General features: G+C 41.7%; 2 protein-coding genes across 2 annotated transcripts in view; one reads left to right on the top strand and one right to left on the bottom strand.

Moving 5' to 3' along the window:
* The window catches only part of eva1aa (eva-1 homolog A, regulator of programmed cell death a), a 77,077-nt gene extending 66,883 nt beyond the window's left edge, over positions 1 to 10,194 (bottom strand). Inside the window, exon 1 of the mRNA XM_003458235.5 lies at positions 9,302 to 10,194. Within this exon, the coding sequence (XP_003458283.2) occupies positions 9,302 to 9,410 (109 nt within the window). The 5' untranslated portion in view covers positions 9,411 to 10,194. The remainder of the gene's footprint in view (positions 1 to 9,301) is intronic.
* A 143-nt stretch (positions 10,195 to 10,337) lies between these two features.
* mrpl19 (mitochondrial ribosomal protein L19) lies at positions 10,338 to 13,714 on the top strand. The gene is made up of 6 exons (XM_003458252.5): positions 10,338 to 10,493; positions 10,701 to 10,821; positions 10,947 to 11,065; positions 11,165 to 11,299; positions 12,692 to 12,873; positions 13,190 to 13,714. Exons 1-6 carry the CDS (start codon positions 10,415 to 10,417, stop codon positions 13,409 to 13,411), a joined length of 858 nt encoding a protein of 285 aa, XP_003458300.1. The 5' UTR covers positions 10,338 to 10,414; the 3' UTR covers positions 13,412 to 13,714.
* The last annotated feature ends 3,032 nt before the right edge of the window (positions 13,715 to 16,746 follow it).

Here is a 16,746-nt window from a genome sequence, read left to right as displayed (position 1 = left end):
AACTCCTTCCAAAAGCAATCGTCAGTCTTAATGCATTAACAGCAAGACCACATACCTCTATCACAGTTCAGGCATGTGCTTGGCAAAAAAGAGAAATATTTCCCTTAAAAAAAGGGGGGGAAAAAGAAAAAAGCATAGGAGTGGGTGGGCACTCAAAGGCTGAGCTTTTTGGAGGGAATTAACAAGCTTATCTGGTGGGCTGTTCTGTGAAAACAAGCAACAGCACAACTCCAGAAGAACTGCGAAAGTAAAAACCATCTGCAGGATGTCCACTGGGACTTAGGAAGGAGATCCCTTTCCCTTTACAACAAAGTCAGACAGATCTGCAGGGACAGACTGAAGGTGAAACCTACTTTCCTCTAGTTATAAAGAGCTTCAGTTACAAATGCCAATATTGAATAAAATCCAGTCTTTACTTTACAGCTCAAATACTACACTTTGCACACATTTTTGTTTGTTTTTTTATTATCATTTTGTGCTGAAAGAGCAACAAACACAATGTAGGTTTGGGTGGTAAAAATTTATTTGGCTTAGAGGAAAACAAGTGGAATCTGTCTCCTCCCGTCTCTCGTTCCTTCCCCCTTTACCTGAGCTGGCCAGAGGGGCAGTAAGCAACAGATTAGCAGTGCTTTGGGGAGCAGGCTGCTGTAGCGTGCTGTAATGCAGACTGTCAGTCCAACACAGTTGGGGGGCTACACAATGCCTCCTTGTTCTGACTGGCCCTTCGGTGCCCCACCTCTCTACCTCTCCATCGCTCTGTGCCCTCTGTCTCTCTCTTAGCCTCCAAGGGTTTCAAACTATAAAAGGAAGAAATGCTGCTCAAATTGTTTCCTTTTCTCCACTATAGCAACCTGCTCATGGGTGGATGGATGGAACGAGATATCAACTCTTGAGCCAAGCACAAATCAGCACCCAGGAAACAGACTTAAAGACAGAGGAGGCATCAATGCATGGCTAACATTCTTCAAGTCACAGAAATAAAATAGAGTGACAGTTCTTTTTTTGTTTTGTATTTTTTGCATGTGCATGTGAGCGTGTCTTACCGCTTGTTTAGAGCATAATTCAATAGCCAGTGCAACACCCTTCAGCCTTTTCCTCCCCACATGCTGCTGTTTATTTACAGCTCAACCTAAACAGTCCAACCCTCTGTACTAGCAGCAGAAGACACAACTCAAAAGACTTTTTCTGTAAAACAGCCTCTGGCTGTATTGGAAATATGAATTATTATTGCTAATTTATTGTTTACTTAGAGCTTAAATAGAGACAGAGATTTAAAGATAGATTTGTAAGTGCAGCTGCATACAGCAACACCAGGGTGCCACTCAAGAATCTTCTTCACAAGTTTCTGTGTGTTTTCTTTGGATCTTCTAACTCTCCCTAATGCAAGAAAGGGCAAGTAGAAACACACACCTGAAATGTGTATATATACATCTTTTCAGCTAAATGGAATTAGACCCTCTCTTCTCTCCCCAATAACAGTTATTACTATAACACCATCCAGCTCAGCGTCTGATTGGGCCATTTGGGTGTTTTTACGTACTGAGAGAAATCTATACAAAATAACGATTATCGCGCAGTATTCACAGCTGACTGGACGAGAAGTTCTCTCCTGATAATAAACCTCGATTCTCAGCTGCTAGTCAGACCTCCTTCTCGGCCTACATTAGTAATTTAAAATTCAGCCCGGATTTAATTATGAAGTTCAGCCTAAAATCAGGATTGAGACAGGCGTTGTTTGAAAAAGCAACACCAACATGGTAAAATTATAGTGTTTTTCTTCTTCTTCTTTTTTTTGTCAGCAGCCAATGTAAGCCCTCAGTCAACACACAGATAACAGTCCGTCACAGTATTTTGCTGAGTTTGCTTTCACACAGCTTTGGCTCCTTTGATTCAGACCCCAGAAAAAAACGTGTGATGTTCATCACCACTACTCGAATCCACCTGCAAAACTCAAAGAGCCCAAAAAGGAAAAGGTATGACCATTATTTGTGTTATTAAGCCCTTTTCAGGCACAGAATAACTATCACTTATCACTGCAGTTAATCACCATATTATCACAAACAGATTGCATTTAATTGCGAAGTTGACCCATTGAGTCACAAACACAAGCAGACTGATGGCTGACAAACTCTATGTCAGTGCCATTTTGTTGCCATCTTAAAAACAGCAAATTTCCATTGAAGACAGCAAATGACTACAAACCATTTTAAAAGGCAACAAGAATGCAAGTTCATTGCACAATTATTTTGTTCATGCAGGGATTTACAACCAGTTTTTCCTAGTGTGACAGTAGTGTAAGATGACCATACTAAGGATATCTGCTCTCACCAACATCACACAGAAAGAAACTGAACATTTAGAGCGTTCTGAGTCCTTTTGTATTAAAATGATTAATTAATGTGAGCATTCGTGTCACATTATATGTATAACAGAAAAAAGGAAAAGGACAATAATTCCTGTCACTAGGAGGCCCGTGACCTCTAAACATAATGCACAGCGCTTTTAACACAGCTGTGTTATGTGGGTAATGTCAAGTCAAATATGAAATTCTAAAGTGTTTTGCTAAAAGTTCTAGTTTCAAGATTCCCATTAGATTAATTTGTTTGTTTGTCTCTCAACACCACCTCGCACTTGCCTTCTGTCTCGTTTGGACCCAGGAACTGCAAAACCAGCCCGAGCCCTTCTGGACTCCTCTTATCATGAAGTTCCTGGGAGCATATGGCAACTGCAGAATATGTACTTTCAGGTGAGGGTGTGATCTGATGTTTGAAAGATAAGTTGATTTAAGCAGTTAGAGAGTAGGTACATAATAATCCCACTCTCAAGGGTAGAATAAGCACTGATGAAGTTAATCTTGTAATTAATTGTTGCTTAACTGTTATATCCTGTAGTTGGAGGAGCTCCTGAATATATAAGCAGGAGATACAGATCCTCTGGAGAGCTCATGTGTGTCTGGACATGCTGGTGATTAGGCCACAGTAGTTGTACTCTAAGGGGCCCTACCTTATATATTACTGCTCCACCGCTCAGCAATTCATCATATTGTCATTCAGTAACATCGACAGTGATGGAGAAAGCCACAGTTTGTACAAAATATTGAGCATCCATGTAAAGGACTTACTGTCAGTGTCAACTCTAGCAAAGGAAAACTATAGTTCTGAATTCTGAAATCTCTCAATATGTTCTCTGTTTTTGTGTGTGTGCTCTGCTGTGCTGCAGAATAAGCTTCACTCCTTCCTGCTCACATGTCATGGGCCAGTGTTTTGTGTTTTCGGTCTCCTAAGTTCTGCTGATTATTAATTGTCTTCAGTTTCATTCTTAATTCATTTATTGTGTTTTCAGCCATGTGCCATTTGTTCCAGTTACCATTGTATTTATAGTATTCTTTCTTTCAGTATACTCTGCCTAAGTCTTCCTGTTTAGTTTCTTCCTGTATTATTTTTGTGTGCCCTTTTCCTTGTTCTTAGTTCACTTCGAATGTCTCATTATCCAGATTTAGCTTACGTATGTGCAGTTCCCAAGATGTCGAGGTATTTATTCCTTCAGCTTGTCTCAGTTCTTTATCGGGTCATACTGGTACCTGTACTGTTCCCGATACTTTTTACCGCGCTTACTGTTTTCTGTGGTTCCTGTAGTCCTGTTGTTTCTGAGCTCCCAATGTCTCCCTAGCCTTCTTGTGTTTTCACATGGAGTTTGTTATTTTACTGCACTTTGTAAGATTACAATTTCCCCTTCAATAAAATGTTGTTTTCATTTGATCCCTGTCTGCCTGCAAGTCTGCATTTAAGGTCCTCGTTCACCATCAAATATGACATCATGTAGGCTCAGACACATGTCTGGTCTGAATTTGGAATAGCAAAAATTCATCATAAACAAATGTTTTACTACAACTGAAAATTTTACACAGATTGGTGAGTTAAAATGTCACTGTGTGCTACTGCTGTGTAAAAGAAAAAAAGGTTGCCCAGAAATAAATGCAATCATTAATTCTAGTCAGACCTGGTGAGAACGCTTGTTGCAAACAAAACAATCAGAATGATTATTCAGATATGACGAGTTGTTGCAAGATTAATAGACAGGAATGCAAGTCTATAAAGAGACTGAGGCTATACTTTTCATATTAGCAATAAAGATAAACTAATATAGGAACAGGGTGAAAAAGGGATGAAAAAGTATTTTAATATTATTAAGGAAATACCGTGTGACCACTCACTACAAAGGTAGGGTCACATCTGTTTTAAGAAAGCCCCCATCTCAAGTTGTCCTATACCAGATGACCCTAGCAAGAGTTCATATAACACCTATGACTCTAGCCCAGATAAAACAAGCTAAAACAGACAAATGCACCTGAGCCTATTTGAATCAAGGCAAGCAGGTAAGGCGCGGAAGAGCACACATTAAGACGCGATTGAAACTCCACATTTCATAAAACTCAAACTAGAATAAGCATTCTACAATCTACAAGACTTTAAACAACTTTAAACACACTTCAAAAATACAACTTCATCCAAACCAAAGGTCAGATGGAAGGTGTCTTAGGTGTGCATATGATACACCAGAAAAAAATGATTGTAAAATAGCTACCTTGATGATGGCAGCTTACTGTGTGTCTGTTCTTTGGGTGGTACCACGACATTACTAACACTCCATCCTCTACTTAATTTAGCATAATATTACCTCAAAAGGTGCCAAAACATTTATTACACATTACCTCACTCAGGATACGATCGCTTCCAATGCATCTTTTGGCAATGACACAATAACTCATTTTGACTCGATCATGTTAATGAGCCCATATGCCACTACTTGACTAACGCAAAGCTCACCTTTAAGGCTATTCCTCCTGTGAGCACACATGGAAACATTAATCATCTCAGCATTTTATCTTAATTCATTGCTTTGTCTTTTCTTTTCATTTGAAAACACCTTCAGGGGATTGTGGGTTTTAAAAAAAGCTGATAAAGAACTTGATTTATGCAAAAAGAAAAGCTTAAAATCTTATTTACATCTCAACAAGCCACTTTTAATCACAGCCACAGCAAAACAGAACAGAGTTTTCTCCGGTTGTTGCACTGCGATGTGGTAAAATTTAATTTCCTCATGCCAGTCTTAAATTAGCGGAGGAGAAGATTTGCTTCCTGTTGTAAACAGCCATCTCTCATCTCCAGCTCCACTTTGTTGTTCCCCTGTGTGATGTCAAGCTCTGCCTTATGCGTGTGTTTGTTTATGTACTGATTGTATCCCGGGGGAGGAACTTACATGGTAGGTCATGTCTTTCATCATATCCATGTTGCGCCAGGCCAGACTTCCATCTTAAATTACACACACACCCCACGCACTCTGCCATAAATGCATACAGGGGCAGAAGTTATCTACAGTATATCCCCAAGCTTTCTGCACCCACTTTAGTTTCCTATTTCCTAAAACTGTGACTGTGGGATATGTCGATTTGCAGCCAATATTTTATGCTTCTCATAAATGAAAATATTTTCTGTGTCAGAGCTGCGTCAGGACCTAAACTAAAACAACCAGCTTTAGTTTTGAATGTTTGCTTGTGATTTTAAACGATTGAAAAAGGATTTGGATCCTATAAGCAGGCTCAAAGCATCATTCAGATGTGATAACGTGCTATAAACCCAGTCATATCCCTATTCAACCACTTGGCGTATGAGTGGATTTAAAAGATGAAATCAAGAGAGGACTTTAGTGTAAACCTTTCTGTGTGTGAGCTCCCTGTACTCGAGCCGCTCCTTTGGGAAAATCGTTCACAGAAACCATTCTTCTGAAGAGACGCGTAACCTCTCGCTATTCAGCTCGAGAGAAAAGCGGCCTTATGCCAGGTCCTTGCTGTCCGCCTAGCCGCCTGCCTCCACCGCAGTAGACAAAACAAGTGGGAGGCAGGATTTGTTTAGACAGAGCTCACCTGGCACACAAGCAGACAGAAACAGTGATCAGGCAAGCCCTAGGGAGGAGTAGAGGCAGCAAAGAGGCGGGGAGGAGAAGCGGTGGTGGTGGAGGTATGATGAGCCTATGGAGAGGGGGAAGGGGCTTGGAGAGGCGAGCATGGGGTTCAGCATGCCACCCATATACAGGACCATTAAAAAATCAAAGCAGATTAAGAATTAAGGGACCTTGATTGGCTTTCAGTGTGTATGCAGAGCTGGGGTTAGGGCTAGCTATACCAAGACTTACTAACAGTTTAACAGCACTGGATTTGTGTGTCTGTGTATGTGCAGGCTGCAGTTACATGAAGCTTAAAGCACTTGGCTATAGAAAAGTCTTCAGCTAATCTCTCACCTAAAATGCATTGAGCGCCAAAGGCTTTACACACGACATCAACACACTGATCGCAGGCCTACAATGTACGATTTTAATTATGTATTAATAAGAGAGGCTGCTCTTTTCTCCTTGTTAAATAAGGAATTTGTTATTTTACAAACTTAAAAGTCGACATCACAGTTAGAGTCACGATCAAGAGCCTAAATGCAAGTCGAATGGATCACACAAGCCAGAAATGACCCTTTAAAATGACCCAAAAAACAGTGCTGCGGTGACTTTCTCGCTACCTTGCTCATCTTTGAAAAACATGTGAGGTGAGGTTCGACAGGGGAACAAAGCATAAGATGGATGGCAGGTCCCTCTAACCACACACTGATGGTTACTATGGGATGACCTCAGTTGACCCTTTGGCCCCTCACAGCCTCACTTCCCTTTGAGTAAGGTTAAATAAGGGTTTTGCCTGGGTGGGGGGTTAAGACATAGAAAGAGAAAGAAAGTGGCTTGACTGTAACTCTTTGGCAACATCATCAGTAAAATCTCATTAACAATGGTAGCGGCTCTAGAACATTCTGCAGTTAAAAGAAGCATACGCTATTGTATGCGAGTGTTTTGCTGGAGATGCTTACAGATAAAGCGAGCAACCGTCAGGCCAAAAGGCACAGCTGCAGCAAAAGCTTTATTCCTGTTATTGTTTTGACCTTTTTCTAAACAGCCTGGCATTCATCACTTTCCTTTAGCATCACAACTACGTGTTGACAGAAATGATAATCTGTCCTACGTCAACTCGTAATGGCACCGAGACAGAAACACAGAAATAACAGCCAGTAATCATGTGGTCCTCAGGTTCCAGAAAATGGGCACTAAAACGACTGTGGGTAGTATTTGCACAAAGAAAGCGTTTTTGGAAAGAGAGGCTCGGCAGTTAGATGTTACATTACAAGCTGAGTGCTCAGTCCATAGCGTGAACAAAGATGGGGAGACAAGGAGGTTTTACACTGAATTCTGTGAACTTTCAATTTAGATAAAGTAGCTAGGCTGACACCATTGTTAGCCTATAGGCTCTTAAGTGTTGCATGGCGCACTCTGTGCCTCTAATTAGCTGCTCAGATTGCTGTACTGTAATAGAAAATGATTACAGGGCAGAAGAAGAATTAAATAACCCACCAACATAGTTTTTGTTCCTCCATTTCACCAGTGCTCTCAATGCCATTGATGAAATATGAAACTATGACTACATTTAGTTGTTAACAACAAATTCAAATGCAAATGAAATAAACTTCTACTGCCACAAATGGTCACTTGAAAAGATTAACTAAAAGCAGAGACTGAGGTCCACTGATGTGAGCAGATTGCTCACCATCATTGGTTCAACCATCTGACTGATAAAGGTCTGACTGACAGATGGTAGATCAAAACTTCTGTCACCCTGCAGGGTGGCAGCACCTGTCAATCAAAAAGGTCTGCACGGTCTCCAGGAACAATCCAGCCAGTCAAGAATGTGAGGCTTGAAGGTTTTCTTTGTCACTGAGGTATTCTGAAAAAAAGCCTCTTTCTCATCGTATCCACAGGAAAGACTGGTCAGCATTTCTGTGCATCTGGGGAGTCAGCAACGATGACTCTCTGGGCAGATACTAAAAACTAATCAGAGGTCAGTGGTCTCAATGGGGGCAGAGGAATTGCAGGTTTCAGAATCACAGGAAGTGAATTTGCACCAAACTTGAGAGTTCAGCAAATGAACTCCTGCCAGACTTGCTTTTCGTTTATGTTTGCATAATCGCGTGTAAGCCTGCAGCAGAACTCGAGATGGAATCAGCTGCTTGTTTGGTTTTTACTTGCTGGCTGATTAACCACCATGTAATCCGTTCAGTCTTATTACTTGTGACAAAATTAACATCCACCCGCACATCTATGTGTGTACATGTTAATTACAGAAATGAAAGCTTGTTAACAGCCTTCGCTAGACCAGGGTCTTTCACAACTAATTAGGCAGCAACATGGACACATGCACACAGAATCATACACGGGGGACGCTTTACATGCATCTGCTCTTTAGCACCTTTCCCCGTAGCGTTAGTCTGCTGATTCCAATCATTAGACCCATTAGAGGCCAATTAACACCATCACAAAGCTCCCTTTCTTTTTTATGGCACTATAAACAAAACCTGCAGGCTTGCCTTGGGCCCAGCAGAGCTCAACAGACTAATGCAACACAGAATAATTTAATTCAGTAATATACTACCTTTTAGGAGCAGACACAAAGGCTTACAGCCTCCATCACACTGGCTTATGTATAAATTCTTACTCTGTCCTGAGGTCTAAGCACTGATGTTCACTTTTACCTTTGAAGCTGATTGCAGCTTATATGAAGTACAGAAAAGCCATAAAATTTCCTCTGGAGTCGGCTTTTGCTTTATTCTCTGGGTTGTAAATCTATAAAAAAGGGGAGCATCTGGCCTATACCACAGTTCCCATCCAGTAACACATTAACCATTATTCCATTTATCTCAGCTGCATCCTCAATGGGGTGTGTGTGTAGCAGGTTTATGCTGTGCTGATAAACCAGCCTCCAGACTAATCCATACAGTCGGATCGGTTTAGTAAAAGGGAACCTGTTTGAAGTGCCTTATGTGGGTCAAACTGTGTCAGAATAGGCCTTAAAGATAAGCACGATAAGGGTGTTTTCCGCATGTTTAAGTCGTGCCCTATAGTGGGTTTGCGCAAACATTTGAGTGTGCATGCTGCAGCACGCCACAGGCATGGGTCGTCCCGAGAGGAGAAGTTGATGCGAAACAGCATTGAAATCAGTTATAGTGGCAGTCGTGCTCAGCAGTTATTCGTGATGTGTTTCATTTCCCAAGGGGGCAAAAATAAACTCTGCACACAACACGCTCAAGTTTCAAATGAGCGCAAGTGCAGTCACGCAGTATAAAAGCAAGTTCTAAGAAAAGAACGCGCCGCTTTCTAAAGTCTAGAAAACAAGATTGTATTTCGTGTGTTGCAAAACAAATAACAAAATCACAACCTGAAAGGTCTGGAGAGCCCACGGTGAGATCGCAGAGGACGGTCAGACACGTTATTCCCAAGAGGAGCGTAAAACTGACGGCTGAGAGAGTCCCATCTGAGAAGAACATCCTTGAAGCCTCGCGTTTTTAAATTGTCTCCGAATCATTAGAAAGTCCAGCAGCATCAGCAGCAGCGGAAACATCGAGGTTCAGACTGTGCGATGAATTCAGGAGATGTGCGCGTCCATGTCTCTAGCCTTCTCCTCAGCCTCCCACCACACCGCTGTGAGACTGAGACTGGGATTACTTAAGGCTGCAGCCGTACACAGCTCTCTGACTACATTTCCAACTGCGTGCTGTGGAGGATGGCCACCACCTGCGGGATCGACGCTCCCCTGCATGGTCTCAAACAGACAGAGTTAGCTTAGAAAGTCTTTTTTTTTTTTCTTAAAGGTGCAATGTTTGAGTCCTAATTGACAACTGTGTCTATGTTACTTATGTATATTATATCTATTTTCCACTTTATATCGCAGAGACAGTCTACTTTCGTAATCTGACAGCTACAAAGACCAATCTGATAAAATACGATTTAAAACAGAGTAATAACAGACTATAGTGACACCCTATAGGTTATACCTGTTACAAGAAGCTCCAACATAACGAGAAAGACCATACAAATGCTACATACTTCTGACTTAATTACTTTTTTTCTAATACCACTGCTCTTATATATAAAATAATTGACGTGGGATTGTTATCAGTACGGTGTGCCCTATGCCATGCTATTTTGGACACATTTTGCTATTGCTAAAGTTTCACTTAAGCAATAACTGAAATAGGTAGAAAGCGATCAGCCGGTGAAGCACTTAGCGCCTTAATAATGTCATCACCTTCTCAGAACATGTTATAATAATAATTATTATTATATTATATTATATTATATTATATTATATTATATTATAATAATATTATTATTATTATGGCCTGTCAGGACCAACCGATATCAAATGAAGGAACAGTTTTACCATCTTGTGGGCAACTTGCCGCATTGCAGCTTGGAGAATTCGCGTTTCAAGTACGTTTGACCCACACGGCTTCCGTACAGTCTCACACGCGACAACAGAAGGTCAATCATGGCAGCCTGCACTAAAAGGCTGGACAGATTTATAATCTCACTGAGGTTACTACGAAACTTGCAGCTCCAAAATGAGCGTAAGTAAATGGAATTACTTTTTTAAATCTTCTGTATTATCATATAACTGTGTATTTTCCTGACAGGTCGTGGGACGCGCCGTACTTGTCCACTCTGAGCTAACGGAGCTAACGCTAGAAACAACCTCTCCAAATAACATGCTTAACCCTTAGGTTTACAACTAACTGATGAGAAACAAGACGGTCTTAGTTTCTTCTCGATTTCAGGGTTTCTGTCTACATCTCCGTGTCTTCGTGCTGCTGGGAATGACAGCGAATCGCCGAAATTCGTCCCTCCATCGAAACCTGTCATCGTAGACAAGACACAGACTGTGGCATCTCTCCGAAAGTATGACGCTCATTTGCAGAGCATACACCTCAAAATTTCAGTGACACTGAAAATTTGTGTGTGTATCCGTGAGTAAGTAGGATTTTTTGTGTGTGACTTGTTCCCCCCTGCTCCTCTTTTCTTAGGTTCTTGAGCCCAGAGTTTATCCCTCCTAGACAGAGAACAGATCCTTTAAAGTTTTCTATTGAGAGGAAAGACATGATTCGCAGAAGAAAAGTGCTCAACATTCCTGAATTTTATGTTGGTAAGAACCTAAACTGTCAGGTGTAGTACCACTGCATGATGAGACATTTGCATATTTTGACCTGAATGTAGAGATTTATAACTGTTTTGTTGGTTTCAGGGAGTATTCTAGCTGTGATTATGGCTGATCCAAATGCCAGTGGGAAAACCAACCGCTTCGTTGGCATCTGCATCCAGAGAGGAGGAAAAGGGCTGGGGGCCACGTTTGTCCTGAGGAACATCATTAATAACCAAGGTGAGGTTTGTTTGTTTTGTAAGAAATGTCTTCTGAATGCAGAGTATCTGTGGTACTGCATGAGGAAATTAGGAGCAGCAGAAGTATGTGAGCATGGTCCACGACATGCACAAGGACAGGAAGCAAGCGGTGTTGTGGGATTATATCACTGATTGTTGAGAGATGAGATTAGGCAGGAATCTCTGTGAACTGTGTTGTTCGCAGATGACATTATGATTTGTAGTGAGAGTAAGGAGCAGGTGGAAGAGAGAGACGTGTTCTCTGGAAAGAAGAGGAATGAAAATCTGTAGAATCAAGACAGAATACATGTGAATGAGAGGGAGACTGGTGGAAAGGTGAGGCAGAGAGATAGTGAGGCTAGATGAGTTTAAATACCTAGGGTCAAACAGCTAAAGCAACAGACGGTGCACAAGAGTGATGAAGAAGAGAGTGCAGGCAGCGTGGATATGAGTTCCTTTTTTGTCTCACTTTTTAGCAGCAAGACTAAAAAGGAAGGTTTACAAGATGGATATTGAGACCTGCTGTGATGTGTGGTTTGAGATACTAATAAAAAGTTAAGAGGATGAGCTGAAGATGTTAAGGTTTTTATTGGGAGTGCCCAGGATGGACAAGATTAGAAGTAAATATATAGGAACTTATTAGGTTTAGAGACAAAGTTTGAAAGGCAAGGCTGAGATGGTTTGGACATGTACAGAGGAGGGATAGTTAATATACTGGGCAGGCAGGAGGAAAAGAAGAAGACCTCAAATAACAATAATGTGAGTGCCATGAGGGATCAAAGTAGCAGAAGAATGGCTTTGAAAAGACCTGCGTGGTAGCCACTGGAAGATCAACTTAATACTAAATACCTCCGACCAAAAAAAACTGAGGGTTCCTGGAAACCACAGTGCAGTGGTCGCAGCCATTTGCACAGGTTCACCAAAAGATTGTTGAGAAAATGCATATTATTCAGTTTATGGAGGTAGTCTTATTTTCAGAATTTCTGAAAGGTAAAAGCTGAATAGAAGATAACATTTGATTAGCTGTTCAGCTCATTTGCTAACTTGTAGCACTTGTCATTGGAGTTTCTGATGGGTTTTTTCCCACCTTTTGTTTGTCTCTTATTCGAAGTTTTTCTACAATCCTAAACTAAAATGTTGCATTCAAAGCCACTCTCATTTTACACTTTTTGTTGGCCATATAGGAGAAGCATGCAAGAAAAATGAACAGTTGTTTGCATTATAAAATGCACTGTCAAAGCTTGGAGTTAACTTTAAAAGTTTAGGAATAAAACGTAAAGGTAGCAGATGCAGAAAGGCTGTCAGATTGAAGTGTTTGGCCAGTAGGCGTCGTTAGCCAGGTGATCAGGGATAACCCATGTTTTAATAATGTACGCCTGTGATTTTGACCTAGGTGTGGAGATCTGCTATGAGCTGTACAGCCCTCGTATTCAGAAGATTGAGGTGCTGAAGCTGGAGAAAAGACTAGACGATAATCTGATGTACCTGAGAGACGCTCTGCCCGAGTACAGCACTGTGGACCCCGAAATGAAGCCAGTGCCTTTCTCACCTACTGGAGAGGTGCCTGTCAACAAGGTAAGTGAACTAAAAAGTGAACTGAAACAGCTGGATCCAGTTGGGCTTCTCCAAAGCAAACTCGTCTATTACACTTAATGTTGTTTAAATATTTTTGATGAACCTTCATTTATCATTACTGATATTACTACAGGTCTTATTTGTAGCAATGCTGAAATAAATAGGCCAAATGTGTGGGATTTGATCTAAAAGAACTAAATTATAATGTGTTGAGCCCAGTCCAGTTCAGTCTATCTATTTAACAGACCTAAGATGCAAGAATAAAACTGCAGCATGTTGAACCAAAAACAATTACTTGTTTTTGTCCGTCCTCCAGATCAAGGTAAGGATGCGTCCAAAGCCATGGTCTAAACGCTGGGAACGGCCTAAGTTCAACATCCAGGGCATCCGCTTTGACCTCTCCCTGACCCCAGAACAGATGGAGCATGCCCAGAAGTGGGCACAGCCGTGGCTGGAGTATGACATGCTAAAAGAGTACGACACATCTAAACTGGAGGAGCAGATCATCAAAGAAGTCCAGCAGGATATGAGCAAGTGAAACAAACAACTTTTTTTCCTTTTTACCATCAGTGCAGACATTTCCAAAATTGGAAGATGAGGCGGTCATGGATGCGGAACAAATCAAGTCTTATTCCAAGTGGTTTACAACAGCCACACCTCTTTATCTAACAAGAAGTGAATATGGATATTGATGTTCTATTTGTAAAAGCATTGTCTTCTTCATGTCTGCGTATCAGTCTGCTGAGGAGTTCTTCCAGTGTCACTGATTTTAGCTGTGACATTCACAGTATGCGATATTGAGTGTCGTCTGTAATAAAGCTAATTAACTCTGCAAGCGTTACAACTGAATTTCATTGTCTTGTTATGGTCTGTGCTCTTTGTTTGGAGTTGTGACACCAGGTGGCGGTGTTTCTCTACTCAAGTTGCCTCCCGTTAGCAGTTATATAATTCACGCAGTGTTTTAAGGAGAAACTCCTGCTGTGCTAAATAAACAAATAATGTTTTATTTAAACTAATGATGACAGGACCATTCCAAACAAGCAGGTTAACTGAGATGTTTTTTTGGGTGGATTTTTCCATCCGTTCATGTTCTAAGGGCTTTATGGGCTAAACCTGGCAGCCGTAACCCAGAACCTTGGTATTCAGGGAGCACACACACCAAAGACACCCGGTAGTGTTTTACTGTTGTGGATGGAAAATTGTGGTGTTGAGATGGTATGTTAGAGCGTCAGTTGGGTAGTATAAAAACTCTTGGACTCCTTATGTTATGTCTGCTCACTGTGAGTGTGTGTGTGTGTGTGTGAGTGTGTGTGTGTATAAACATGCTCAATGAGTCCCTGCACTCTAATTTCTCCATATTACAGGATGAGATGTGGAGAAAATGGTCTCTAATACAGGAGTAGCAGATGTTTGCTGAGCTCATTATGGACCACACAGATTCCCTGTGTGGAGATAGAGCGGAATAAAGGGAGTGAGGACTCGTGTTACATTTAGGGTCATGGAGTGGAAGAAAGCCTTTAACTGTGATATACAGCAATTCACAGGGTATCTGCTAGAGTTAATGGTTTTGTAATTGTTTTAGTCCAATTGCCAAATCTTCTGCACCTGTTGAACAAATAGGTTTCCACATCGCTGCAGTGTTGTACACACTGTGTTTACTCCGGCTAATTTATTCTCTGGCTAATTAGATGTGACCTGCAGCAAAGAAAACCAACTCCATGTGCTTCTGTATACAGTTGACTGAGAGCCTGTCCTGCGCGTCGTCATTATGCTACCTACTGAACCTGCAGGCCCTTTCACCTTTTTCGGTATTTCTCTTTGAGACTGAAGTTCCCATGTGGAGGCGGCAACAGAAATGTTTATGTTGCAGCACATTACCGAGTCTTTAGGCGCATTCCACGGCGACACCACTGAACTGGTAAACCAGTGTAAACCGCAAAGTTACACAGTCCGTGTTACTGCTCTAGGGAAACGTTGCTGGTGTGCCTATGTGTGTGATTTAAACTGTATGTGCCTCCCCTGCCCTCAGGTTGACTGCTGCACCTGGAGTGCAGTTAAAGCCCTTTGGCTGGGAAAGAAGATCAAACACCAGCTTTTTTTTTTTTTTTCTCTCTCGCTCTCTTTCTCTCTGTGTCTCTGTGTCTTGCTCACACACACAGACACATACAGTAACTTGCAGACGGGCTATCATACCAGCCCTCCCTAACAGACAGACACTCTAAACAGTGCCAACTGTAAACGTCTGGGGCAACCTGTCTGTCAATCCTCATGCTGAAACTAGATACTAGAATCGAGGTGGGGCATACAGGTTTGAAGAGACATAATCCCACCCCCTCAATAACATCCAACTGCAAAGGATGGAGGGCTGATGATAGTTACAGTGCCACACACCACAGTGTAGGAATGTAGGGAGGGACATGCTCTTCTAATCTGTCTTCCTCCCTTTCCCTGGTACTCCCAAGACCTTCATCTCTTTTTCTCTCTAAGGTGGGATAGCTCTTGAAAAGCAGGCAGGTTGATGAATTGGAGAGGATGTGAGGGTGTGCAGCAACTCCCACAGATTGAGATTTTGAGGTAATGTCTTCCACTGGGCCAATATAGCACAGTCTCACTCTACCGGATCAGAGTGCTGATCTCTTAACATCTCTGTCATCGTGTGATTTCTTATTCTCCTGTCTGCAGGCCTGGGGAAATTAGTTTCACTCTCTCTATCTCTGTCAGCGTGTGTGAACTGTGTTTGAGCTGTCTGTGTGTATGACAAGTGCAATGGGATACTGGGCCACCCATAGGCCCCAGGTAAATTACACCCTCTCACTGTGTGCATGTGTGCTTACACATGTGTGTATGTGCTCCTTGGGGCCACCCATAGTCCTAGGTAAATTACACACTTGAGTTTCACCATATGTTTCCAGTGAAACGACACAACCGTCTGCTCCTCTCCGACTGTCCCACGGGACTGACATGGGCTCCTGCTGCCATCACTCACACACACACACACACATACACAGACAGTGTGACAGCTGTTAGGAAACATTACATTGCAAGCAGCTGATAGCTGAAGTTGAACAGGCACATATCAAAGTCTTTTTAATAGTGTGATCCTGTGTGGAGTCGATTTGGCAGTGCTGCTGGGGTCAAGGGTTCACTTCCAGTTGAGGCCAAGTATCTCATCCCAGAAGTGTTTGGATAAAAGCGTCCATCAAATGGAACGTGTTGGACAGTAGTTTTAGGATTATTCATTTAACGACAGGAGGACAAGGATGATGGTACGGCGCAGGAGGAGAATGTAATCAGAAATTTCAGTGGCCAATCTGTTTCATCAGTACTACTTGTCAGATGACAAATATATAAAAATTTCTCATCTCGGGGGATTACATTTTTCTTTTTGTCCATAAATACCACACAGAGATCCTTAACCACTGATGACAAGATCCCACTGATACAAATATTGTCTGTGCTGGCAATGACTTATACATTCAGTTGTCACTTGAATGACTGATTAAGTATTAACAATGCATTTAGGCATGTAAACCTAGCCAAATGCAACGTGTTGAAGTTCAAACTGAGTATGAGTAGTTCAAACAGAATGGGAAAGAAAGGAAATTCAAGGCAAACTTTGAATGTCGTATATAGTGTATATTTCCGAAATTCCTGATCTCCTGGGATTTTCCCACACAATTATCTCTAGGGTTTACAGAGGATGGTCTGAAAAAGAAAATATCCCGTGAGCAACAGTTGTCAGGGCATAAATGCATCACTGATGCCAGAGGTCACAGGAAAATGGCTGGGCTGCTTCAAACTGATAGGAAGGCAACAGTAACTAAAATAACTACTCATTCCAACTAGGGCATGAAGAAAAGCTTCTTCAAGTGG

Source organism: Oreochromis niloticus, linkage group LG15, assembly GCF_001858045.2.
Source record: "Oreochromis niloticus isolate F11D_XX linkage group LG15, O_niloticus_UMD_NMBU, whole genome shotgun sequence".
Lineage (NCBI taxonomy): Eukaryota > Metazoa > Chordata > Actinopteri > Cichliformes > Cichlidae > Oreochromis > Oreochromis niloticus.
Note: the sequence above shows the minus strand (reverse complement) of the source record. Positions and strands in the feature narration are given on the sequence as shown.

What these genes read in the sequence shown, in the direction of transcription:
- mrpl19 (XM_003458252.5), top strand. Translation starts at nt 10,415, where the DNA reads ATGGCAGCCTGCACTAAAAGGCTGGACAGATTTATAATCTCACTGAGG. An exon ending in GAACATCATTAATAACCAAG is followed by an intron (nt 11,300 to 12,691) that starts GTGAGGTTTGTT and finishes ATTTTGACCTAG; the next exon opens with GTGTGGAGATCTGCTATGAG. An exon ending in GAGAGGTGCCTGTCAACAAG is followed by an intron (nt 12,874 to 13,189) that starts GTAAGTGAACTA and finishes TCCGTCCTCCAG; the next exon opens with ATCAAGGTAAGGATGCGTCC.